The sequence below is a fragment of the Bipolaris oryzae genome (genome assembly GCF_000523455.1).
Source record: "Bipolaris oryzae ATCC 44560 unplaced genomic scaffold scaffold_197, whole genome shotgun sequence".
NCBI lineage: Eukaryota > Fungi > Ascomycota > Dothideomycetes > Pleosporales > Pleosporaceae > Bipolaris > Bipolaris oryzae.
In genome coordinates, this window is record NW_006911473.1 from 1 (window position 1) to 24,662 (window position 24,662).

Consider the following 24,662-nt stretch of genomic DNA (forward strand, 5'->3'; position numbering starts at 1 on the left):
TTACATGTTAGTCTATTGAATAGATTAGCGTTGTCAAACCCCCGGTTACATCCATAACTCTTTTCCATTAAGAATCGCCAGGCAACTCTCACGGCGCTAACCCCAATCCTACTCGCCCTAACCCGGATCGAGCCAGAGAAGTATTAGCACTCCAGACCCCGTGTAACAAACTGTTGCATTGGGTGAGCACGGACGGTAGTAGTTTTTCTGCCGTTACGCGCACCCCAGAAAATCGACCATACTAATCCTGGCAACTTTAGGGACGCAGGCGGGGGTAGTGGGACGACGCCTTACAGTAACTGCTGTGGGGTGAAGCGTTTAACTTTCTGAGGAAAAATACAGTGTCACTAGGTGTGGGGTTGATCACGAAGACGTCTCGAACTACTCCTATCGCAGTAGGCAAACAGCCCACTGAGGTTGAAAGTAACATTCAAATAATGTGCCCCAGCCTGTACCCATCCGTGACCGATCCAAAGTTCATCACGCTTTGCACACTTCCTTCCTTGAAAGCAACTTTGTATCGATTCTCACCACATCATGGCCGAACCAATCAATCTTACAGCACCCAATGGTGTCCAGTGGACACAGCCCACTGGTGAGTTTCCTTCACATTATTAAAAAAAATTCTCATGATCCGCATTGGCATGACGACAATGGCATGAGTTGCAAAGCAATCATTCTACGAATAATACTTGAGCCTGAATGATACTCACAGCTGCCCCAGGTCTCTTTATCAACAACGAATTCGTTGCAGCCAAATCGCGCGAAACGTTAAAGACCATCAACCCATATGATGAGTCGGTCATTTCAGAGGTCGCGGCAGCTCGTGCAGCCTACAAATCGTCTGAGTGGCGCGATATATCAGCAGTGGAACGTGGATCGTTACTCTGGAAGCTGGGTGAGCTTTGTGAGCAGAATGCACAAATTCTAGCTACCATAGATGCCTGGGACAACGGCAAGCCATATCAACAAGCTCTGGATGAGGATGTTAGCGAGACAATCTCTGTCTTCAGATACTATGCGGGCTGGGCAGACAAGGTCTACGGTCAAACAATTGAAACTTCTAAAGAAAAGCTGGCTTACACGAAGCATGAACCTCTAGGTATGTTTAGCTATCCAAGTATATCATCAGCATGCTAAACAACCTAGGCGTCTGTGGACAGATCATTCCCTGGAACTTTCCCATCATGGTAAGTTTTCTGTTCTCTTTGACAACGACAATGAATAACCGATCTTAGATGGCAGCATGGAAATTGGGACCAGCATTAGCATGCGGTAATACGGTTGTGCTAAAGCCGGCTGAACAAACACCTCTGAGCGCTCTGTTCCTTGCGTCGCTGATCAAGAAAGCTGGATTCCCCCCAGGTGTTGTTAACACTGTTAACGGGGACGGTAGAATTGCAGGAGCGGCGCACTTGCCTGCGCACCCTGGTGTCGACAAGATCGCGTTTACTGGAAGCACAGTGACTGGTAGAGCGATAATGAGAGCGGCGGCGGGAAGCCTCAAAAACATCACCTTGGAGACGGGCGGAAAGAGCCCTTTGCTCGTCTTCGATGACTGCGATCTTGAACAAGCTGTTCGATGGTCTCACATGGGGGTTATGGGTATGTCGATTTACGTTACAAGAATTCCAAAGCTTACTTATACTACAGGCGGCATGGGGCAAGTCTGCACTTCAACCTCCAGACTGTACGTTCAGGACACAATCTACGAGAGGTTCCTCGAGGCTTTTAAGAATCACACAAAGGAGAACACCAACATTGGAAGTCAGTTTGACGCCAATGTAAACCACGGTCCACAGATTTCCAAAGCCGCACAAGACAGAATCGTAAACTACATACAGATTGCCAAGTCTGAAGGCGCTGAGCTGATCTACGGCGGTGATCAAGCCAACATCCCTTCCAAAGGTTATTTTGTCGGACCAACAGCATTCGCCAACGTTACCAATGACATGAAGGTTGTCCGCGAAGAGATTTTCGGTCCTGTTGTTGTCATCCAGTCATTCAAGACAGAAGAGGAGGCAATTGAAAAGGCAAATGATTCTGACTACGGTCTTGGTGCCGCTGTATTCACTAAGGATATCATGCGTGGACACCGTGTTGCGGGTAGTATTGAAGCGGGTATGGTTTGGATCAACAGCTCTCAAGATTCGCATTTTGGCGTTCCTTTTGGCGGTTACAAGCAGAGCGGTATCGGCAGAGAGCTTGGTCAGTATGCGTTATCCTCGTACACGCAAGTAAAAGCTGTACATGTAAACCTGGGTACATATCTATAGACTATATATATGGTCTGGCCTCCTAGATAACAAAGTATTTCATGCTCTGCAGCGAGATGCGCATGCTCCTGAAGCTACGACTGTACTGGAGCCTGGCGCCTGCACGTACGGAAACGAGATGTTACGAAGCGCGAATCGCGCCGTCTAGTAATGCAGTATTATGATATGTCTCAAGGGTAACTTTTTCTGGTTTTGATATTGTGGTCCACTCGGTCCCTATCGCGAACTGTAAGACCCGTACACCGTGAATACCGAAGCCACGGCCCTTCACCGACGTGAAATCTAGCCCCAAAGGTTCGGGGCCCGACGTCGCTACAATCGACTCTATCCAACTATCGAAAGTATGCACATACGATGTTGATATGCATAAAAGATGGGTTGTTGAACTTTGCCTGCTTGCGGTACTATTCCGCAAGACGGACAGCAAGACTGGACTCCAGACACGGCGATGATAAAGAACGGGCTTCGCGAAACCGCAATGGCAAAGGAGGTTCGTCTGACGACAGACCATGATGCGCCGCCACCCAGCAGCCTCCGGCGGATTACGCCGTTCATGTGGCGCTTCATGGCAGCCATCTGCGCCATTGCCTGGATCGCCAACTTCGACTATGGCTTCTCCGGAATCGTGCTTGCAATGCCCTCGTTCAACCAAGCATTCGGCTCTGTTTGCACAACACAGCGCGACGCTGTCGGCGGTGTAGCAATAGAGGTGTGCAGATTGAGTTCACTACAGCAGTCGCTACTCAGCGTGAGCGCCCTCTTCCAGGCCCTTGGCGCTGCGCTTTCGGGCGTCACAGGCACGTTTGTCGGGCGGCGTGGTACGGTGATGATAGGCGCTGCACTGGTGGCGGTAGGCGCCGCGGGGATGCTCGGCACATCCCAGAGCTACCTCAACTACATGGTGTGCAAGTGCATCAATGCGGCTGGTACTGGTCAGCTCTTCGTCGTGGGCATCACATACGGCACTGAGAGCGCGCCGCCAGATCAGCGCGGGCTCTTGATGGGCATCTACAACGTCGCTCTGACGGTGGGCAATGCGATAGCTGCCGGAGTCTGCGCTGGTTCGGCAAGACTGAGTCCAACCAACAACTGGCAGTGGAGAGTCCCAATCGCCTGCCAGCTACCCCTCAGCGTCGTCCTGGTGGTGACATTCGTGTTTTTCCCCGACTCGCCGCGGTGGCTCATTGTTCGTCGCAAGAAGGACGATGCTAGGGTGGCTCTCGCCAAGTTCTATGATCTCGATCAGCACTCGGAAGCCGTCACTGCGCAAATGGACATTATTGCAGCAGCCATCGAAGCTGAGACCCACACGAAATCTTCATCGGCTTGGGCCAGCATCTACCGTCCACCTAATCTGCGTCGAACCCTCGTGTCTGCATTCCTGCTCGTTACACTGCAGATTACCGGTATCCAGTTCGTGGCCCCATACACAGCGCTATTTCTCTCGTCCTTGGGGGTGGCGAGCCCATTCACGACGCATGCGATTGTATCCGTGTGCATCTTCGCAGGTTCATTGGTTAGTCCTTGGATCCTGGACAACGTGGGCCGCCGGCTCTCGCTGCTGTATGGGTATGCGATTGCTGCTTGCTCAATGCTTATCTTCTCGGCGGTGGGATCTGCACTCGGGACCGGCAGTACTATCACGCAACGGGTGCTGGTTGCGTTCCTGTGCATTTGGGCTTTCATCTTTGGAGGGGCAATCAGCGCTAGCTCGTGGTTGACGTCAGCAGAGGTGCATGCGGTCCATCTGCGGACCCAAGGACAAGCGAACACGCAGGCCTTTGCCTCGATTTTCTCCTTTGCGGCACAGTTCTGGACGCCTTACATGATTGCAGCCATCGGGACGAGCGTGGGGTACTTTTACGCTGGAGTAACCATTGTTACCCTGACCACTGCCATCTTCATTGTGCCGGAAACTGCCCGACTGACGCTTGAGCAAATAGACACGCTCTTCACTTCCGGGACACGGCCATGGATGACCACCATGGCCGGGAACAAGCAGATGAACCGGGCGCGTGGGCCAGAGGAGACGGTCGCACCGGCACGTGGTTGAGCCGAGGCCACGGACGATGGGTATCACATACAGCACGAACACATGCAGGGCAGTACGGATTCGGACGAGGGTACGTAAGTACACATACATACCTTCTAGAGTTTGCATAGTACCAACGCCGCCAGCAGGGGCCAGGGTGAACAAGAGGCTAACCATCTAAAATTCGCCCCTTCTCACTTTTCCAACGTTAAATATTTCAAGTTATTCATTCACTTTCTATCAATGACTTCACGCCCACACTGTAGCGTCAATTGCTTATTAAGAAAAAAAAGTAGTTGCGCAGCCCTTTTCCTATAACCCATTCTAATTCTACACAAATTGGATATGCTGGAAATAAGGAACCTCTCAATTTTGATCATTTCGGATTCACGTCCTCTGCCGTGTCCGTGGAGGCCTGATACGTGATTTCCAATGTATCTTGCGTGGAGACCAATAGAGGCAAAGCCCCTATCGGCACTTAATCTAATACCTGGTAGCTGACGAAGCTCAGTACACCTACCCTGGCCCCTGTTAGCTGTGGCGGTAGGATCTAGTCGTGGGGTTGCACGCATGCGGTAGAGGTGCCTTGGTGTGAGACTTTACAAGCATCAGTGTGCTTGATATCGGCGGACTTGACATAGGATATTATTTTGAAAGTCGCCGGGAACGATGAGCTTCTATGAGCTTATCATGACATGCTTGCTTGTCCCATTACTATCATAAGTATAAACCGGCAGTATCCCAGTGCATGCATGTGCATCTCGATGCGCCCTAGACCGGCATAATAATGCGAACCATAGCGATACATTCAAGTGCAATCTATATGCATGTAGGATTCTCCAGGTTCCAGCTCACCTGCAGCCAAGAAGGAGGAATCCGGGGTGGGCTGAGGCTTGCTTCCATAATCTTCTCAGCCCATACGGCCACCCGCTATGCACTGAGGACCATTTCGCATCGATGATTCAGAAGATGCGGTCGAGGAAGCATCAGGCGCTTACCAATGCTGCTATGTCGGCGGTGGCGTTGGCGTTGGCGTTTCAGAATCCCAAGCAGACTGGCTGGGCTTTCTCGCATTGGCTTCAAAAGAAACTCACTACGAGGGGTAGCATACTTTCACAGTATCTTACAGCGTCGGTAATACCCCAGATCGTTTCCTGTATCACGGCAGGACCCTGAACCTCCTAATGAAAAGATCCCTAGAATATTTACCCACGCTTACGCAGTTTAGCAATCGCGCAATAATCTTAACATCATATAAAATATGGAATTGAACAGCCTAGCTAGCGGCCCTGAAGAAGAGTTCTGCACATCGTTCCCTAGCCAATTTTCGAGCTGGCCTGGCTGGCCTGGCTGGCCTGGCTGGTCTGGATGGTCCTGTTGGATGGTGTTCGAGCTCGTCTTTTTTTGGACGATAGTGTAACTCGTACTTTTGCTCGTTCTTGGTTCGTATATTCGTCATTTTTTTTTGGCTGGCTTTGTGCAGAATCTGGTGTTTTTTACGTGACAAGGTGTTATCCGCATACGGGAATTAATAATATCCTGGTAGTATGCCACTTATTGGGAGCTTCATAGAGCCGGCCAATCACATAGCGCTTCTTTGTACACGAAAATCTCTCGGGGGCCGATCGTAATAAGCAGTTAAACTTGCAATAATTCCTTACCAGGGCGCCTAGTCATAGGTTAGCAGTAGTGGTTACCAGATTCCACCCACATCTCCTCGCTTTAAAGTACATTCTGCTACTGTTCAATCGACCAATTAAATTATAAAAGCCTCGATCTCATCAATGCCATCCACTGCCAATTCAACCAGGCGCCCACTGCGATGGTGGGGAGTAATAGGATGAATGCAGGCATATCAATCCTATTAGTAGGTAATCCGAAGAAGCCACGTAATCTAATCGAGAACGTAGCTAACATAGCAGAGCGATATGGCCTGTAGCGGTCGATCACGCGACAGCTGAACACAGCGGTAATGGCGTTCGAGGTGTTTGAGGCGCTGTAGGACGCGCAGGCAGCAAGGGTAAGTGTATGAAGCAAGGTGGGTATTTGAAGTAAGGTGGCTGTCGGAGGGTGAGAAAGAGGAAGAGGCGAGATCGGAGTAGTACATAGTAAGTATACGAAGCGTTCAGATATCTGTACACATTCCTAGTGCCTACACTGGTAGACTTAGCACAGCTTCAACACCGAAGGGGGACGTGGTTCGGCGGGATTATGCATATCACCACATCTTCGAAAGTTGTCCAAAGTTAAGTAAAGTAGTTTAGGTCTAGCGGATTAGCTATGTTACACGGGGCGTTATAAGTTACAGCTAAAATTTTATACCTTATCCCTTTGTATCATTTACACCGAATCGTTTATGTAAACAACTCCTCCTATCAACCAAGCGTATCCTGAAGGGGCGGTAGTCTTTTGAGCATTCAGGGCCGCTTACCATGCGCACTCAGGGCCACTGACCATGTGCTGAAGTTGGTTGGGCTTACTCGCATTAGCTTCAGAAGGAATCTTCTACGGGGACCATTCGGCGAGGAGGGCCTGAAGACAGTGTTTGTCCGGCGAGGAGGGCCTAAGGACAGTGTTTCTCCGGCGACGTTGCTCTTAACCCCGGCTAAATTGCAGTGTCTAGCTAAGTGGCAAAGATATTGAGAAGCGTAGCTTGAGATCATAAAGCTGCAGGGAAGTCTACATGGGTTCTTTTCATTGCTTGTCGTACACCCAGTGCTTTTATTTCATTGATATTGTACCCCACAGTATATCTGTCAACTCCGTTGTACATGATGTCGACCCAGGCACAACCACGTGCGCAGCTGCGAAGTACCTGCAATGCATGCGCCGATGCAAAGATTGGATGTACCAAAGAGAAGCCTTCATGTGCTCGCTGCGTGCGACGAGAAGAGACCTGTGTCTATGCTGTCATTCGCCGAGCAGGACGTCCCGCTGTGAAGAAGACCAAGGTGACGACCGATGGCCCTAGCACGACTCAGCAGTCCGCATCTGCCATTGATAGTGGTATACAGATGCCCACTCCAATCTCTGCTACCGCGGGAGCACAAGGGCCTCTCGCAATGGCGCAAGCACCTGATGCTGTGATGATCGACCAGCCTTTGTCGTCCACCTCGCCACAGCTGTCCAGTGACATATTCAATGCTTCCACTCCTGACTTCTCAGACTTCAGCGGGCAGACATGGTCTGGCAATTCGGTGCTGCAGATGGTACCAGAAACCACAGCCGACGATTTCGACTTCCTAGGGTCTCTTACGTTGCCGCCTGACTTGGATGCTAATCCCGATCCGGGGCTAAACCACAACGACTTTGACTTTTCATTCACACCTTGTAGCATCGGCATTCCAGACCGGCAAGTGCTATTTCCGATTGAGATGCCCACGGCGCCCATGGGAGCCGGGCAAGTTTCAGAACATGCCAACCTTCAGCAGATGCCAACCACAACAAAAGCAAAGTTGGGATTGGTGGATTGGTTCTCAACGAGCACCAGCAGCACAGCCAGCGGCTCTCCCCGGTCGATCCCTACTCCGCCCCTACGCAGAGATTCGGTGTTGGGCCAGGTTGCTCCGAGCTCGCTGTCAAATTGTGGCTGCAGTACGAAGGCACATACAGTCTTGCGTGAGCTGGTCATGGACAAACAGAAAAGCGAGACACACACTCTGCGCCAGCTGGAGTATGTACTGTCGCAGAACCAGACAGCAATGGAGACGACTAGTGCCATGCTCGCCTGCCCTTGCGCCAAGGACATCTCGTCACTTTTCACGCTGGCGCTGGTCGTGTTCAAGACGCTTGGGTGGTACGCAGCAGCGGCATCAGCGTGCCACGCAAACACGACCAACCTACAGGCAGGCGAGCTGGGAAATCGGCCATCGTTAACCGTACGGCTCTCGGCGGACGGCCTGCCCGGCTACGAGCTGGACGGCGAGGATGGGAACCACATTGTGCGGCAGCTGGTATTGTCGCGTCTGCATCAGGTGCAACGGGTGGTAAAGGTCCTGTCTCAGCAGCTGCACGCGATGGCAGAGAGGGAGCAGCGGTCGCGGGCGACCGGCAGCGGCAACGGTAACGGCATCGATGCCACGGTGAAGGACCTGCTGTTCGACGACAACCCGTTCGACCAGACGACGTCGCAGAGGCTGGCGCAAGTGCTGGAGGCCAGTATGCGCGCTCGATTGCGCGATCTATCTCAGGCGTTGTTGACTGCGCTGCGAGACGGTTCACCCTGACGACTTGTCAGTATGTACGGGGTCAGAACTTAGGATGCAGTCAGAATGCACGATGGATGGGGCTCGGCTGACAAGGGCTGCGAGCGCCGGCCCGCCGGGACGCTCCGCAAGTGAGCTGAGCTTCTGAGCGGTGAGATGATACCTCTACTGTGTTATGTGTACTGTGTACATCGAGATGGGATTGTGTCACGATACCCTGAACCCGAGGCCAAATCTCCAACATGTACCGGCCGGACGCCCCTCGGGCCAGCGAAGCCACAGTCACGTGCATAGAGCATATAGCAATCGACTATAGACATACTACATGCATAAGAACATACGTATACAAATATAGACGTAACAATGGATAATCACACTACTCAGTTGTAGTCATGTTGATCATATGAGAGAATGTGACTGCTGCTTGTGATACTGATCAACGTTTTAGCTCGTGGGTAGTACTGTAATACACAGTAAGCTGAACTTGGCCAAGCGGAGCCGAGGAGTGGGCTGCACTTTTAGCCGAGCCGTAGCCAAGTCAAGCTCTTCACTCCACACATACATTCACACCTCGCACACAGACATCAGTGGTGAGGGACAAAGCCGCCATGGGGGGGGGGGGGAGTGCGCTATTGGGCTGCTTATGTATAGCTCAAAGTTTCAACAGCGGGTTCGCCCATGTGACCGGCGAGTCCAGTATTACCATCTGATTGCTATGAGACATCTAGCTAAGCACCTTGTTTTCGATACCGCCCCCACGCATTACTGTACTTCGAGCATGGACTTCCCTCTCCTTCCTATCGGCGGCGGTTTCAATCTCTCTTTTCCATCCCGTCCTCGCGTGCCTGGCGAGAGCTGCTGAACTTGGCTCGAATTCCCATCATGTCTCCGCTGACTTCTCCTCGACCTCCAGCTTCGGCGTCTCCGTGTCAGGCATCCTTACGAAAGGCACTAACAGCGCGGCAAAGATGGTGGCGGCCGACACAGCAATGCAGAAGGCGAACACGTCCTTGATGCCAACCATGTACGCACTACGCACCTGGTCCAGCTGCGAACCGCTGAAGAGGGTCTGCAGCTCTCCCGCCCCAGAGCTCAGGACCCTACCAATGTCAATGTCTTTGGCATTCTTCATTAAAGTCTGCACCATCAAATTCGCAAAGATCGACTGCGCTGCTACGACAAAGTACGCGCCAGTTGCTGTCTGGAACGCTGCAATCTGTGTTAGCATATTGCCACAAACCTCGACGCATTGCCCGAGTACTCACTGAAAATGATGCCGGTTGTTGCCGCAACGTCTGCCGCTGAGGCGAATGCCTGCAGCACTGTCACTGGAACCTGGTTGCCGAGCCCAATACCGAGACCGAATGGCACTTGCGCGCCAATGTACCATGCCTTGGAGGTGTTGACATCCATGGCCCACAGTAGAGCCGCGCCGAGGGTCGTGAGGAGGCCACTAGTGATGGTGAATGGGTGGATCATGCGGGTCTTTCCCATCATACCACCGCTCATCATCGCTCCTAGCGCATAGAATGCCATGAAAGGCAATGTATACACACCGCTAGTGATGGCCGATGTGCCCTTCACAGCCTGAAAGTAGATTGGAAGGTAGAAGAGAACCAAGAAGTTCGCTCCTGGGTTCAGCCAACCGTAGATGCAGTTGGCCCAGGTCATGCGCGGCTTCAATAGACGCAACGGCACACCTGCATACTCTCCCTGTAGCCACTCAACACCTACGAAGCCGATTGTGAGCACAACGAAGAGGACAAGCGTGGCAATGACTGAACCATCTGACCATGGCTTGGTCAGACCTCCCCATTCAAGTGCTAATGTGAAGCAGATGAGCGAGGTCAGCAAGAAGCTGAAACCAGGAATGTCGATGTGAAGGATAATCTCTTTCCACGTTGCCGGAGCCAACTTGACGTGCTTCGGAATATGTAGAAAGAGAATTTGCAGCAAGATTGCGACGCCTCCGACGGGCAGATTGATCCAGAAGCACCAGCGCCAGGTAACCTCTGAAGTGAAGACGCCTCCTAGGACTGGACCTAGGATCGTGGCTGACATGACTGTTTCCACATTAGCGAACTGCTCTCGAAAGTGGCAGAAGCCGAAGCTTTTGGACTAATTCTTACAAACGCCAATCCATATGCCAATCAATCCGGGACGACTACTCGGGGCAGCCGTGAAGTTGATGATAAGGACGGATCCACTGAGACAGCCTGGAGATGCACATGGTCAGCCAGCAAGCCCATTGAAGCCTTGATCGGGTATGCTGCTCACCTGAACAGCCAAGGCCTTGGAGCGCTCTTCCCACGATCAATGCGACGCCGTTGGGCGCTGCCGCCGCAACGATACTGCCCACGAGGTAGATGCCAAGCGCCGCCATAAATACGTATCGCGCAGACAGGTACTTGTACAGCTTGCCCCATAGAGCACTGCTACTACCGACAAGGAGGAAGCATGCGCCACTGTACCAGCCGATGTATTCCAAACCGTCGAAGTCCCTCGTAATTGCTGGAATCGCCGTGGCTACAATACCCTGGAGTCATGTGTCAGCACACTGCATGTTTTCAAGATGCATGCACGATACCCACCAAGTCCAAGGAAGCGATGAGCGTGCTCAAGTTGATGGTGGCCATGACGGCAGCAAGGTGCCACCCAGTGTAGTAGACGGCGACCTCGTCGCCGCCATCGGTTGTCTTGGCTGCCGCCACATGCTTTGCGTCGAGCATGCCATCGGCCGTCTTCTTCTCGCTGCTATTTCTCGACTCGGCATACTGAGCATCAGCGCTGGATGCAGAGTCGGCAGCCATGTTGATTACAGAAGGTGGCTGGAAAGGATTAGGGCGGGTTGGGATTGCTTTGAATGAAGCAAGAGCGAAGGAAAGCGTGAGGGATGCAGTCTTGTATCCTCATGTTTTCTTTCAAACATTATACAGAGCAGCCGGCATCCGGCGGTGGAATTGCGACTCTCGGCGGAACTTTGCAATACTCACTAGTATACAGAGTGAGTGTCGGCGGTGCAATGCCATGTAGTCTTTGTGTTTGCTTCCGCCGACACTCGCAAGTGGACCGGCGGAAGGCAGAGCGCGCCGAGCCCGGCGTGCAGGAGGCGCGAGGCAGGCGCCGCCATGCTCACAGGATGGTGTGCTCGTATCTATTACCATGGTCATGCAGAATCGACGCAGAAGGTAGACCATCACATCACTACAGTACACAGTAAGTAGCCTACCGGCGGTAAGGCGTGCCGTTGCGGGAAGTCTGACCTGCATCATGTGCATGCATCGTATTTCCCCTGCCCTGCATTGGTTCGGTGGTAGTAACTACAAGTAGTCTGCAGTCAGCTACGAATCGGTCGCTCGGCGCAATCCCGCCCCGCCACCCCACCGGCGGTCGAATGCCTTCGGCGGTCCAAGCAAGCGCTTACCTTTGTTTGTCCATGGCATACACGGCGGGTACATACACAAAGTTGCATCGCCAGACGACGTACTGTGTAGCACGTCGTAACACCGTCCAGCGTCACTACTGTCGCTCCCATCGCAATGGCCTCTGTTTCCACCGACGATGTGGATGGGCCCGGCAATCCCAAGCGGCGGAAGCTGCGCAAAGGCACTCACAGCTGCTGGGCTTGCAAGCGGCGGAAGGAGAAGTGCGTCCCATGCGCAGACAATTCAACCATCTGTCTTGGCTGTAGGAAGCGTAGCACTCCCTGCCTCGCCCAAGACCAGCCTGAGGAGCCTACCCATCACTTCTTGCCCGCCATCGCCACCGCCATCGCTGCGAACCCAAGGACAGACGCCACAGCTCCTCCTCCTGAGCCAGCGGCGACGCATATACGACCCTCATACAGTCACCTGTCTGGTCGCACTCCGCCCATGGCAGAAATATCAAAAACCCTCCATGCTGCACTACCTTCGCCAGAAGAATGCGACATCATCTATCGAGCAAGCAGTCGACACTCGGCTATGCTCAATGGCTCGACGCTTACTATGCCCTACACTTGGCTGGATCCCAACGATCCCAACCGCCCCACATCGCCCGGCTCCTTGCCCGCACCAGCTAGCGTAGATTCCCATCCAGTGCTCCTAGCCAGGCATATACTGAACATAGTCACGCTTCTTCAAGATCTGCACCCGAATATACACCATGAACTAGCTGGTCTTCATGAGCCTCCGAGAGCAATGGCAGAGCGTCTCGCAGAACTTGCCATTCGCCTCGTCACCTCCCAGGACCGAATGCTGGCCAGCGTGGAGGGGTTAGAGTGCGTTGTAATGGAGAGCATCTACTATGGAAACTGTGGCAGTCTGCGCCTTAGTTGGATGGCCTGTCGCCGAGCAATGCTCCTCGCGCAGCTCCTCGGCCTGCATGTGCATGCGCCGGCTACCCCCAAGCAATATCGAGTCTTGGATCGCGCAACCCGCTGCGATCCGCAGTACATGTGGTTCCGCATCGTCCATTACGATCGCTATATGTGTCTTCTCCTTGGTCTACCTCAGGGCTCTACGGATGTCAGCATGGCTAGCGAAGCACTACTCGCCACTGATACCGCCATGGGCGGCCTCGAAAGAGTGCAGTGCGTCATTGCTTCACGCATACTGCAGCGCAACGAATCCGATCCGACAAGCGTCGACTTCAGTGTAACCCAAAGTCTAGATAAAGAACTGCAGCGTGCTGCTCAAACCCTCCCCAGCAAATGGTGGCTTGTCCCGGACCTTGGAAACCCAGTGCAGACCAAACAGGAAGTCTGCTGGGACGTGCAGCGGCTGTATGTGCAGATTTTCCACTTCAATCTCCTCAATCAGCTTCACGTTCCCTACATGTTGCTATCCTCTACTGATCGGCGGTTCACATACTCCAAGTTTGCCTGCGTCAATTCTTCTCGGGAGATTCTTTCTCGCTTTGCTGTGTTACGCAGATCGAACCAAGTCGCCTACAACTGCCGCACAGTTGACTACCTGGCCGTTATGGCTGCAGTGACGCTGCTTCTGGCCCACCTCGACAGCTATCGCCACCCTTCGCAGGCCGACATCATGACGCACCTGTACCTAGGCGACCGGGCCATGATAGAGCAGGCACAGGAGAATTTACAGGAGGTCAGTCGACTCAACGAAGATTCGCTCAGTCGGCAAAGCGCAGAACTCCTGCGGCGACTACTCGCTATCGAAGCAGAAGCCGCTGATGGCTACGATGCCCCGGCGCATAATGTTGTGGTGCAGCAAGTTGCGCACAACGCACCTCTCGTGGAGAAGGCCGAAGAAGACACTTCGCAGATGCACATTCCTTACTTTGGTCTGATCAAATTCGCACTAGAGGGCATAGCCGCTCGGGCAACAAATTATCCGAATCGTTCAATCGGACATAGCGACATACAGTCACAGGCGCCAATTTCACACTCTACCGCGGGTCTCCACACTTCATACGCCTCCGCCAGCAGCTCTCAGCGGGGACTCGACGATGCAGGGACTACACTCGACACGCAAACAAGCGACGATCGCGAAAGCCTAATGTTGGCGACGCCATACTACTCCGCTGGAATAGTGAGTCCTGCTGTAATGGTCAGTCAGCAACCAGGTCTCACGAGCGGGCATGAGGATGTGTGGAATCCAAAATTCTCAGAGGGAGGCTTCTTTGATGCTCTGTTGCCTGGTCTCACAGGAACTAGCGAATGGTCCTTGGAAGGGATTGATATGGATTACTTCGAACGGCTGATGGCTGGCTCTACGTAGAAGTACCCCAAGTCTGATTCTCTTGCAAAAGCATCAAGCAATGATATGTATCAATGGCGGCAGTGAGTTTGACGATTAGTATCAAGGGTACAATATCGCAAAGCCCGTCTACAACTTGCCTATCTACCCTATACTACTCCCTCCCAGGTGCTTTGAAGTCGGTGTATCGAGTAGCTGCTTGGCGCTTCACGGCAAACTCCGCTTCCTCGAACAGCAGTCTTGCATCTTTGACCTGTTGTTCCATGTCGGCATCCCATATCCAATGCATCTTGTCCTTCAGCGCTTCGAACATCGGTGCAGCTTCCATCGTGACCCCTGGCTCGTTGCCAGACAACAGGCGACCCACCTCCGAACTCGTCACGATGACCTTCTGGCTGCGGAACCGGCGCGTCGTGTCGCAAGCCTGAAGCACCGCACGTACTGTCTCTTGCTTTGTGAACGGCGATTCACTCTGTCGAGCTGGGTCAAAGCAATCTCCCAACAAGCGATGCATCACCAAGGCATCTTCAACAGCTTGACCGGCCCCGGCACCCAGAAAGGGCGCCGTGGCGTGTGCGGCATCGCCCATGATGTATACACGGCCTTTGTGGAACGTCGGCGCCGGTGGCATTTCCCAGATCGACCAACCGAGAGTGCTGCCATCGTTTGGCACTAGGGCGACCTGCTTCTTCACAAAGTCTGCGTAATTTGCGAAGCGACCGTTGAGGTCTTCGGTGTCTACCGGTACGTTCCACTTATCCTGCTTCACTGGGCTGTTGTGGAATGTGGTCACCCCGATATAGTAGAGCGTGTTGTTCGCCAGAGGGAAGCCATATACCACGCCGTCTTTGCCGCAGGTTATGCTGAACTTTTGGGTCACGTCCTCCAGGGCTTCCTTTGCCACTGCGATTGGCACTGTGCAGCGATAGATGATGCCGCCCGTGAAGAAGGCATCGGAAGCAGGGTTGTCGGCGCCGAGTACATGCCTGCGAACCACGGAGTGGATTCCATCAGCCCCAATCACCACGTCTGCCTCTGCTTGAGTTCCATCCTTGAAGTGAAGCTGGACAGGAGTATCACCACTGCTCTCCTGGATGCCTACGAGGCGCTTACCCACATGCGTTCGTTGTGGGTCAGCTAGCTTGATGAGCTCGCTAAGGAAGTGGGCGCGATGAATCGTCGATCCCCTCACACTATGCTTGTACTCGAGCACCTTTTCGCCGACATCTGGCTCTTGGCCTTTGGTGACAGCCATCCACAGATACTGGCCATTTTCGTCCGGAGGGCCCTCGTTGTAAGCTGCTCGTCGCTCAAAGCCACGCAAGATGCGTGGGTCAATCATTTCCATTGCCCGTTGGGCATTCGGGCCCTGGATCGCTCCCGCACCGAGCTCCGACCATGTTTCAGCGGATTCGTAGAGCTGCGGGTTGAGATGAGGGTACTTTTGGAGTCCTATGAGAAGCGCAAAGCCTGCGAAGCCGCCACCGACTATTGCAACGTTCAGAGGCTCCGTGCTAAAGTTCAACTTGTCCAACTTCTGCTCCACGGATTCTACCATTGCTGTTGGGATGAATGAGATGTGATGTTTGGATCAAGAGTGCTGGTTCGTCAATGCTGGCACTGTATGCAGACGCCAGATCAAATTCCGTCAGTTGTGGGTTTTGCTGGGCTAAGCACTGCTTGGATTGCGTAGCTTACAATGAGTAGTCGCGATTCACTGAGCGTCTTACGCTTGATATCGCCGCGTCGTGCTCCAAGCGTCTCGGAAATAGCTTTCGGTGGGAATGCCGGAGGCCGCTCGGCAGCCGTACTGTGGCAAGCAGACCGGTACATTCAGCGTAACCGGAGTCGAGCACCATAAACGACCCGGAAGACTCTTCTAAGTAGAGGCTATAATGCATGCCCCAACGCTATGCTAGGTAGAGGCTACATCGAACTGTACTCCAAACATTCGCCGACCATGCCTCAACTGTCATTCGAGCGACTATACTCGTACTTCCTTACTGCTATCACGGTGGCGATGGGAACGGCGTTACTCTACTCCGGCGTAGTGGGCACATTTATCGATACACTTGGCTGTAGTTCACCACCTGTTCCCTGCCCCTCCATGTAAGCATGCTAACCACCGTATGTAGGGGCGAAAGGCTTCGGCATTCCAACAGCGACAGAGGACACCGTTGTGCTTTTTGCGTCAGCAACGGGCCGGAATCTCGGCGCTGGGTTTTTCGTTTGGACACAGATCCTACGGGGTGATAAGAGGATGTTGGGGATGTTCATGATATGCTGGGCGTGGGCGGGAGTAGCGGATTGCATGATCCTTTTGCAACATCCCGACGGGCAAAATGTGACCAAGCACATGGTGAATACCGTGCTAGCGCCGACATTTGGTATCCTTTTGCTCAGATCATAGACAATGGTATTTGTACGACGTGGCTGCAATTTGCTTAGTTGGATCTTGGCGACTTTACGAGGCTGAGGCCAGCAGCGACATTGTTATGACAAAAATATTGGATGTTGCTAGAAATATTGGAGATGCCATCGTCGTCACCTTCAGATTTTAAGACTACTGTGCTACATGTGTCGAGTCTTGTGTATAGGGCACTAGCAAGGGCTGGTGTAGAGAGTAAGAGTCGTACTGTAAACACTTCGGTCTATATTGTGTAGAGTCGTAATCATTACCAACAGCGTAGAATTTTCCAATCTTAAATTAGATATGGAGCGTCTCCACCAGCATGAATTCTGCTATGTATACACAGTGAACAATTGAAACTATGTTGCGATTGGTTCATGGCTGCCAAGCCGCTTCCAGTGCGCCCTCCGGTGCCTACCTCATTACCGATGACTGTCTTAGCGGGATTACTAACTACGCCGCTCCCCCATCGATGCCCATAACTTTGCCATTGATCCACTCCGCTTCCTCTGAGGCCAAGAAGCAAACCACACGCGCAATATCGACAGGCAGCCCACAGCGGTTCAGAGGCGAGACGCTTGCCACGATCTGTTGGGCTGATTAGCATGTCTGCTTTCTTCTGGCAAGACTCTGGGCTCGGCCTTACCTTGAGTATCTGCTCCTCACTCAGGTCCTGCGAGTTGGGAATATAGTCCTTGGCCGTCTCAAACAGCATATCGGTAAGAATGCCGCCGGGCGCCACAGCATTAATGGTTATTTTCTTTGCGCCACAGTCTTTAGACAGACATCTGACGAAGGCGTTGATGGCTGCTTTGGAGGCCGAGTAAAGCGAGTGCTTTGGGACAGTGAAGGAATCAGCCGTGTTGGAGCTCATGAGAATGATGCGGCCTCCCGGTCCAAGATGTTTGTATGCTTCACGAGCGACGAAGAATTGGCCGCGGGTATTAGTTGAAAATACGCGGTCGAATTCGGCCTGGTTACAGTTGTCAGCGAGTATAGCAATGACAATGATGCAGAAGCCGGAAAACAGGGACGCACATACCTCGTCAACATCTTCCAGGTGCCCAAAGGACACCACGCCAGCGTTCGAGCATACAATGTCCAGACGCCCGAAAACGGATTTTGCTTCGTCCATAAGACGGACAATTTCCGGTACTTTGCTTACATCGGCTTGTATGGCGACGGCGTCAGACCCCAGGTTTTTGATGTCTTGGACCACTTTTGCCGCTGGCGCAGCAGACTTTGCATAGTTGACAATGATCCTGGCGCCGCAGGTGGCGAGCTGGAGGGCCATTGCAGCGCCAATGCCGCGGCCGGAGCCAGTGACGAGGGCTACTTTGCCATCGAGACGGTAAGGCAGGTGAAGACTTTGAGCACCGTTGGTGCCGTTGGTGCCGTTGGTAGCCATGTCGTAGGAGAGAAGGAACTCGGTGGATGAGTGCTCGAGATAGGAACGTAGAAGGTTTCTCGGTAGATGCTCCAGCTATAAGAGAAAATTACTAGATTGTAGGCACTCTGTCTTGACTTTTGTGCAGATATCGAGGGAGTGGCTCCATCGGCACCGGGTATTCATAAGGTCACGTCGGGATGCGAGTCGATGGGCCCGAGAGCCGACGAAGAACGATTGCAATCCGTCCGTTGCATGGCCAGGGCATGAAAGGGTCTCGTTACACTGTCACTTTATCGGCAAGATCTTGTCAAGATAGTTTGTGATTTTTGGGAGAGCAGCATTTCCTCGTCCAACTAACACTCGTACTACTTGGGCTTCCTCATTTTCGGACCGCCGAATTCTTCCGAGGCTCACAATGTTCATCTAGCGGTATATTGCGGCCCCAGGTTGGGAAGGCAATGGTTGAAAATACTATCCAATTCTACAAGCCACCAATACCAATCACCGCACCAGCCAGCGGGAACAAAGACCGCAAAAGATGGAGTCTGCTCCAATGCACCACGAGTTCGCGTGCATCACTGAAGCTACCACCCACAGCCTCTGATTCCGCATGCAGTCCAAACAGCGTATTGTTCGTGCTTGTCATGAAGACCCATGTAAATGGTACCATAGTCACCGTGACAAGCGCGGCCAGCACGTATCTTCGCCATTGCCTATTGGCGGACTTGTGCTTCTGCGCCACGATGCCGTACAGGATACACGTTGTTATGGACATTGCGGGCAAACCCAGATGGCCGTAGTGATAGGTTCGCGCCCAGCTACTGTAAAGCTGTGCAGGGGTCCTAAGTGTATCGAGATATACCGGTATTGCGATGGCCGAAAGGCTGAGCATGGTGCCTAAGAGCTGGTCTGAGTAGATGCCACAAGATGTACGGCTATGCTTGCTTGCGCAAGATACGAACCAGATAGGAATGCTCCAAGCACTATGGCAAATTTGGAAAGCGTCGATTGGTGATGTGCCATGATACGGGGCGTCGTCAAAGTTGTTGCTGTGACCTGTGAGCGGCGAGGAGCACACTGGGACTTGGGGCGTTTGTGGATGTGGAGCTAGAATTGCACCAAGGTTGTTTATTCTATAGTATGCCTACTACTCGATAATGTCTACATGATTGCTCGGCTTCAGCGACCTAGATACCGACTTTACCAGGACGGCCAGAATCGGATCATTATGTGGAGGTAAGCCATGCTCGGGGTATTCCCAGTCCACTAGAATGATGCGCATGAACACCGACACTTATCATTCATGAAATGGCAAGATATGAAGTCTTGTTCGAAGAGCATTGAATTTCAGATTCTGGTCAATACTATACAGTGTGGGAAACAAGTTGTATTCAATATCTGACGACACGATGCCACGCTACGCCATACTCGGCGCCACAGGCCGTACCGGCCAGGCATTGCTTTCCGCCCTCCTCTCACGCCCACAGGCTCAGATCCACGCCTTCTGCCGCAACAAGCGAAAGCTGGCGGATGCCTTCCCCGATCTTGACAGCATGAAGCAGATGACGGTATTCGAAGGCAGTATCACGGACACGGATATCGTGGCCACGTGCGTACAAGCATGCCAGGTCATATTCCTGGTTGTCTCGACGAATGACAACATCCCCGGGTGCAGAATGAGCCAGGACACGGTTCTCGCTGTGCTTGCGGCCCTTGAGGGGCAAAAGAAGCGAGGTTCAACCATCTCACCCAAGCTAGTGCTCCTTTCATCCTGCACGGTTGACGAACACCTGTCACGTCATACGCCCTGGCTCCTTCGGCAGATTCTCCTGTTGTCGGCGTCTCAGGTCTATCATGACCTGATGGAAGCAGAAAAATTGTTGCGCGCGCAAGAGAGCTGGCTTACAACCATCTACATGAAGCCCGGCGCATTGGCGGTCGACAAGGCGCGAGGCTACGCCTTGAGTTTTACCGACGAGGACAGTCCAGTCACATATGAAGACCTGGCAGGCGCCATGATTGAGGCGGCCGAGGACGAGGGCGGAGTGTACGATGGCAGGAACGTGAGTGTGGTCAACACGAATGGAAAGCCGGCGTTCCCAAAGGGCACGCCGCTGTGCATTGTGGTTGGATTGATGAGGCATTTCTTCCCTGTTCTGCATCCATACCTCCCTACAGGACTTGGACCATGAGATAATTGTAGGCAGTGTATCGTGCTATCTCCTAATTTAGCACTTTACATATTTACTCTACCTCAAGGGTGATCTCTATGAAGCAAGCGTCTACAACATGTATTTTAGGCACACAGCTGATCAAGCATTAAGTAGTAAACGTTCTAGGTGACTGGTTCTAATTTTTCCAAAGCCTTTTGACTCACTCATCGTATCAACTCTACGTATTAGATAGATTCCTAATTTGCTCTGATGGAGGAGTCAGATTTGCTTCTATCTGGATTGCCTATATAGCCCAGTATCTTCTACATAGCTTCTGCCTCCGATCAGCTCGGCTTTACTTGGTAGCTTGAAAAAACCTACCCTTGAGAGGTAGTAGCATGCGTCTCATCGCCTCGTCGCAAGTATGATCTTGGCGGGCCATCGGCCGCGCGCAGACGTACCGGGTGGCAGCATCGAGTCCAACTCGTCGAACAAGCGCGCCATGGCAGGCGACTGATCTGAGATGAAGGGGAAGGAGAGGGCATGCTCTTTGACGGCCGCTCGGTCCATTTCAAACTCCCAGCCCGCCTCTTCCTCCCATACCTCAACATCGTTGGGCCCTGTGTGGCTTGGTTCGGTGTTGAGGTGCGCCTTGGATGCAGGCAGCATGCCCGTCAGACCGCCACGGTCCATGTTGAGGTGTACCCGCTGGGCGCCCGGCAGGAAGAGGGACGTGTCAAGGGGTGCCGTGTTGTATGTACCCTCGGTCCTTGCCATGACGGCCATGGTCTTCGCTTGCTCCTCAGCGCCCGCCTTGTCAAGCAGCTCTTGGCCGCCCTGCTCGCTGATTCGCTCCCATAGCGCCTGCAGCGCTTCGTCGTCAAAGCGAGCCGGCCCGAACGCAGCCGCGGCAAAAGTACCGCCGGGCCGCAGTTGCCGCGCAATAGCCGCCATGGCGGGCGCTTGATCGGGGAAGTGCATGACATTGGCGGCAAAAACCAGGTCGACACTGGCATCCTCGACACTCCCTGCATCCTCAACCCTGGCCTGGCGATACGAGTAGCCGTCTTGCCCCAGCCGTCGCTTTGCAAGCTCGACGTTGGACGCGCTGATGTCCGACACGATGACGTGAGCGAAGCGCGCCTTCAGCTTAGCTGCGTACGGCCCGTCTCCTGCACCAACGTCGTGGGCCGTCGCGAAACTGCTCCCATGCTGCTCGTGATACTTGAAAATGCGATTGGTGAGAGATTCGGGCGGGTGGGGCCGGCCTTTGTTGTAGTTGTTCCAGAAGCTCTTGTCTTTGTTGAAGATGTTGGTCGTGCTGCTGTTGTTGTCGTTGTCGTGGACAAGTGCGGGTGACATGGTGGCAGAAATGGTACAACGAGCACGCGAGGATATTGGTCCGCACAGCAAGGCAATCTATGAGTATAGGCAGAGAAGCTTGGCCACGAAGGGCTTGTCACGTACGAGTACACGCGAGGGATACCAGGGATGAACGACTCCCATGCTCGTAGCAACCCGGGCATGAACTATCGTCATATTAAGGCGACCAAGGAAATATACCGACCTGGAGACGTTACTGGTTAGCGACATGTAGCAGCCTTTGCTAACTATCCACCACCGTACCTCATGCACCCGAGCCGTACTCGACAAGCACACGTGTAAGACGTTACTCCCCCGCATGCAATGCACGCCGAGCCTGCTAGCTACGCACTACCCGCGGTCTACGAACCTAATCTAGATGTAAGTTTTAGCTCTAGGTGTAGTCGGGACTAAAAATATACCAATCTCGGGGCGTTACCGGGTAGCGATGCAATCGGGTAGCGACGCATAGCGCAAGCGGGCGGCCTAAGCTGATTATCCACCATACGTTGATCCCCCGCATCGAACGTACGCCGAGTCTGCTAGCTACCCACTACCGGTAATCTGCGAACCTAGACGCGACGTATGGTGCGAGATCCTCTGCATGAGCTGATGATGCGCGTCCGTCTTCGTAGCAGCCTGAAGGTTTTTGCGTCGTGACAGTGTCCAGTGTTGTGACAATGTCCACTCTGTCGCAACAATCGCAATGAACCAAGAGGGCGCCACTTTTGTCCACCATCTGGCTCGCCAGGTTCGTCCAAAGCTGTCAGGCGCAGGCCTGATGATGAGTCTTTCACTCTAACTAGCCAACTGACCATCTGCCACAGGCCCAGTTGTTATCCTGTCTACACTGGCTCAGCACATTCCAAGTGCTGGCCTGTATACCTCTCACACAATCTGTTCCCATCCAAGATGTAGCCGACCTGGCTGGTGTCCCCGTCTCGCACCTCCTACGCGTTGTGCGCGCAACGGCAACAGTAGGATTTCTCCATGAGCCGGAGCCAGAATTTGTAGCACATACACCACTATCGAGCCAGTTTGTCACAAAACCCTCGCTCATCGATGCCGTTCTCTTCATCTGTCATACTGCCATGCCTACCGGTCTCCAGATGGCCGAGGCGACTCGGCTACAGGTGCATTCGACGGACAGCTCGCCATGCGCTTACGCCTTGGCCTCTCGCTCGGTCAAGGGCCGTGGTTCTGAGAATGGCCAACAGCCGAACTTGCATCGCCAGCTCATGGCATATCAGCGCTTGTCTAACCGTGCTCTGGACGATTGCGTCACTCAGCTACTCTCAAGCTTGGACTGGTCTCACTTGGATGGTGCCACGGTTGTCCAGGTACGTTACGCCTTCTGTGCGGCTTTCGCTTACTTACGACTGATCACTCCTCGTGCAGGTTGGCCCTCCCTCAACTGCTGCCGCACGAGCCTTGTCCGGGGCGAATGCAAACGTTCGCTTCATAGTGCAGATGTATGACCGCCCAAAAGCGGCAATAGAGACAGCCAACCTTGAGTCCGGCAACGTCGTGGTCCAGCAGAGGATGAGAGGAGCACCGCAGCTCGTCGAAGACGCGTCCGTCTACATCATACACTCTCCGCATCTGTCCGTGCACCATACTACTGACGATCTCCGCACCCAATTCATCATCGAGATCAAAGCCCATCTCCGCTTGCTTAAGAATAGGCCAAACGCTCAACTAATTCTTGTCGCTCAAGTGATACCTGAGCCAGGGACCGCTGATGCCGAAGTCGAGGCGGCCTCACGCTTCTACGACTTGAGTTTGCTGCAGATGGCAAATGACCAAGCTTTGGGATTTGAGCAGTTGGTGGACATGGTCAATGACATCCGTGATAATACCGGACGACTCGTCGTCACCAACAAGTTGTGCTCCAGAGACCACTCAGTGGCAGCATTGCAAGTGAAGATCGCATCGTTTGAGGATGATCAAGGTAATTAATGGTCAAACCAGTTGGCCGTAGAGCTGTTCCGCCTAGTATATGTAATACTTTCACAATAATACGTTCTCTTGCACGGATTAGTCCTCACATTTCATTTGTATTTCAGAGCGTGTAAGTCGTCATACTTCTTACTATAGCAGTCCTGTAACACGATGCGAAATCCACTCGTGAGCCGTCGGCACATAGGTGGACCTCGGTACCCGAATATGGCACTCTTATACATCAATATTCTCGGAATTAATATCTGCAGCATGAGTATCTTCAACTGGAAAAACAACCTAGCTAGAGATCAAGCCGTCGATACACTCCCTGCCGCCATGACAGCACCCGACTTCCTCCAGACAATCACGTTGCAGACTTTCATCGAGGCCTGGAAGACCTGGGACTACAAGCGATACCTCGCCATTCTGAGTGACAATGTTACCCAAGTTATGCTGCCGTCTTCAATGGGTGTTCCCGCTCGTGGCCGAGCCGAAGTCGAGCATATTCTTCCCATTCTCATGACTGCGGTAACCAATTACAAGGTCCGATAGTCCCTGCGCCCTTGTCCTATATATCCCTTGACTGATGACACGGCATTGTGTCGACTGTAGCTCACGATCCATCATGTCCTACATGACGCGGAGAAGAACCAGGCGGCCATTTACAGCACGGCCAAGGGCGACGCACCATTTGGGGAGTGGGATGTGGAGTCTGTTATCTTCTTGACCTTTTCCGCGGCGGGCGATAGGGTTGCTAAGATTGAGGAGATGATGGACTCGGCCAAGATGCAGGAACTCATGCCCAGGGTCGGAAGATACATACAAGAACAGTCTTTGGCGGGAGCGAATGGACACGGCGTTGGAGTTGGCACGGAGTGATTGTATTATTGGATGACTATCTAAAAAGATCTACTAAAATTCAATATTTTATCATTTCTGGGACAATCATAGCAAAATTATGTTTCCCCCGGTCAACAGTTCAGAAGTGTACAATGTATGACTATCGGACTCAAGGTACCTGTTACACTATATGCTCATACATGTGTACATGTCCGGCTATCAACTTGAGGGAGCTGCACTTGTTGCCTGAAAAGCGACAGCCGCCAGCTCGTGTTGCGTCAAAGATATATGCCGGGGGATCGGGACATTACCATCAAATCTGCGTAGGGTATAAGAGTGCAACAATCGCGA

At 52.9% G+C, this 24,662-nt stretch overlaps 13 protein-coding genes across 13 annotated transcripts; 8 read left to right on the forward strand and 5 right to left on the reverse strand.

Moving 5' to 3' along the window:
- Window positions 1–537: 537 nt before the first annotated feature.
- COCMIDRAFT_29981 (uncharacterized protein) lies at window positions 538–2,276 on the forward strand (the record flags this gene model as incomplete). The annotated part of the gene is made up of 5 exons (XM_007694089.1): window positions 538–595; window positions 716–1,102; window positions 1,150–1,190; window positions 1,239–1,605; window positions 1,654–2,276. The coding sequence occupies 5 exons, from the start codon at window positions 538–540 to the stop codon at window positions 2,274–2,276; spliced, it is 1,476 nt and encodes a 491-aa protein (XP_007692279.1).
- Window positions 2,277–2,841: 565 nt separating this feature from the next.
- On the forward strand, window positions 2,842–4,329 carry COCMIDRAFT_106824 (uncharacterized protein; the record flags this gene model as incomplete). The annotated part of the gene is made up of 1 exon (XM_007694097.1): window positions 2,842–4,329. The coding sequence occupies one exon, from the start codon at window positions 2,842–2,844 to the stop codon at window positions 4,327–4,329; it is 1,488 nt and encodes a 495-aa protein (XP_007692287.1).
- Window positions 4,330–6,738: 2,409 nt separating this feature from the next.
- COCMIDRAFT_106820 (uncharacterized protein) lies at window positions 6,739–6,951 on the forward strand (the record flags this gene model as incomplete). The annotated part of the gene is made up of 1 exon (XM_007694098.1): window positions 6,739–6,951. A coding segment is annotated over one exon (213 nt), but the record flags the coding sequence as incomplete, so codon positions are not given.
- Window positions 6,952–7,082: 131 nt separating this feature from the next.
- COCMIDRAFT_9052 (uncharacterized protein) lies at window positions 7,083–8,534 on the forward strand (the record flags this gene model as incomplete). The annotated part of the gene is made up of 1 exon (XM_007694087.1): window positions 7,083–8,534. One exon carries the CDS (start codon window positions 7,083–7,085, stop codon window positions 8,532–8,534), a length of 1,452 nt encoding a protein of 483 aa, XP_007692277.1.
- Window positions 8,535–9,393: 859 nt separating this feature from the next.
- Window positions 9,394–11,242, reverse strand: COCMIDRAFT_106817 (uncharacterized protein; the record flags this gene model as incomplete). Its single annotated transcript, XM_007694099.1, has 6 exons — window positions 9,394–9,651; window positions 9,694–9,722; window positions 9,779–10,576; window positions 10,643–10,729; window positions 10,791–11,049; window positions 11,105–11,242. 6 exons carry the CDS (start codon window positions 11,240–11,242, stop codon window positions 9,394–9,396), a joined length of 1,569 nt encoding a protein of 522 aa, XP_007692289.1.
- An 855-nt stretch (window positions 11,243–12,097) lies between these two features.
- Window positions 12,098–13,840, forward strand: COCMIDRAFT_64365 (uncharacterized protein; the record flags this gene model as incomplete). Its single annotated transcript, XM_007694100.1, has 1 exon — window positions 12,098–13,840. A coding segment is annotated over one exon (1,743 nt), but the record flags the coding sequence as incomplete, so codon positions are not given.
- A 107-nt stretch (window positions 13,841–13,947) lies between these two features.
- On the reverse strand, window positions 13,948–15,773 carry COCMIDRAFT_40593 (uncharacterized protein; the record flags this gene model as incomplete). Its single annotated transcript, XM_007694092.1, has 2 exons — window positions 13,948–13,973; window positions 14,420–15,773. The coding sequence occupies 2 exons, from the start codon at window positions 15,771–15,773 to the stop codon at window positions 13,948–13,950; spliced, it is 1,380 nt and encodes a 459-aa protein (XP_007692282.1).
- Window positions 15,774–17,078: 1,305 nt separating this feature from the next.
- Window positions 17,079–18,033, reverse strand: COCMIDRAFT_106821 (uncharacterized protein; the record flags this gene model as incomplete). The annotated part of the gene is made up of 3 exons (XM_007694101.1): window positions 17,079–17,213; window positions 17,272–17,598; window positions 17,668–18,033. 3 exons carry the CDS (start codon window positions 18,031–18,033, stop codon window positions 17,079–17,081), a joined length of 828 nt encoding a protein of 275 aa, XP_007692291.1.
- Window positions 18,034–18,496: 463 nt separating this feature from the next.
- Window positions 18,497–18,919, reverse strand: COCMIDRAFT_106773 (uncharacterized protein; the record flags this gene model as incomplete). Its single annotated transcript, XM_007694102.1, has 1 exon — window positions 18,497–18,919. A coding segment is annotated over one exon (423 nt), but the record flags the coding sequence as incomplete, so codon positions are not given.
- Window positions 18,920–19,424: 505 nt separating this feature from the next.
- Window positions 19,425–20,207, forward strand: COCMIDRAFT_29988 (uncharacterized protein; the record flags this gene model as incomplete). The annotated part of the gene is made up of 1 exon (XM_007694090.1): window positions 19,425–20,207. The coding sequence occupies one exon, from the start codon at window positions 19,425–19,427 to the stop codon at window positions 20,205–20,207; it is 783 nt and encodes a 260-aa protein (XP_007692280.1).
- Window positions 20,208–20,573: 366 nt separating this feature from the next.
- Window positions 20,574–21,530, reverse strand: COCMIDRAFT_106789 (uncharacterized protein; the record flags this gene model as incomplete). The annotated part of the gene is made up of 1 exon (XM_007694103.1): window positions 20,574–21,530. The coding sequence occupies one exon, from the start codon at window positions 21,528–21,530 to the stop codon at window positions 20,574–20,576; it is 957 nt and encodes a 318-aa protein (XP_007692293.1).
- Window positions 21,531–22,236: 706 nt separating this feature from the next.
- COCMIDRAFT_40596 (uncharacterized protein) lies at window positions 22,237–23,489 on the forward strand (the record flags this gene model as incomplete). Its single annotated transcript, XM_007694093.1, has 3 exons — window positions 22,237–22,281; window positions 22,358–22,870; window positions 22,929–23,489. The coding sequence occupies 3 exons, from the start codon at window positions 22,237–22,239 to the stop codon at window positions 23,487–23,489; spliced, it is 1,119 nt and encodes a 372-aa protein (XP_007692283.1).
- A 318-nt stretch (window positions 23,490–23,807) lies between these two features.
- COCMIDRAFT_106796 (uncharacterized protein) lies at window positions 23,808–24,350 on the forward strand (the record flags this gene model as incomplete). The annotated part of the gene is made up of 2 exons (XM_007694104.1): window positions 23,808–24,014; window positions 24,084–24,350. The coding sequence occupies 2 exons, from the start codon at window positions 23,808–23,810 to the stop codon at window positions 24,348–24,350; spliced, it is 474 nt and encodes a 157-aa protein (XP_007692294.1).
- Window positions 24,351–24,662: the final 312 nt, after the last annotated feature.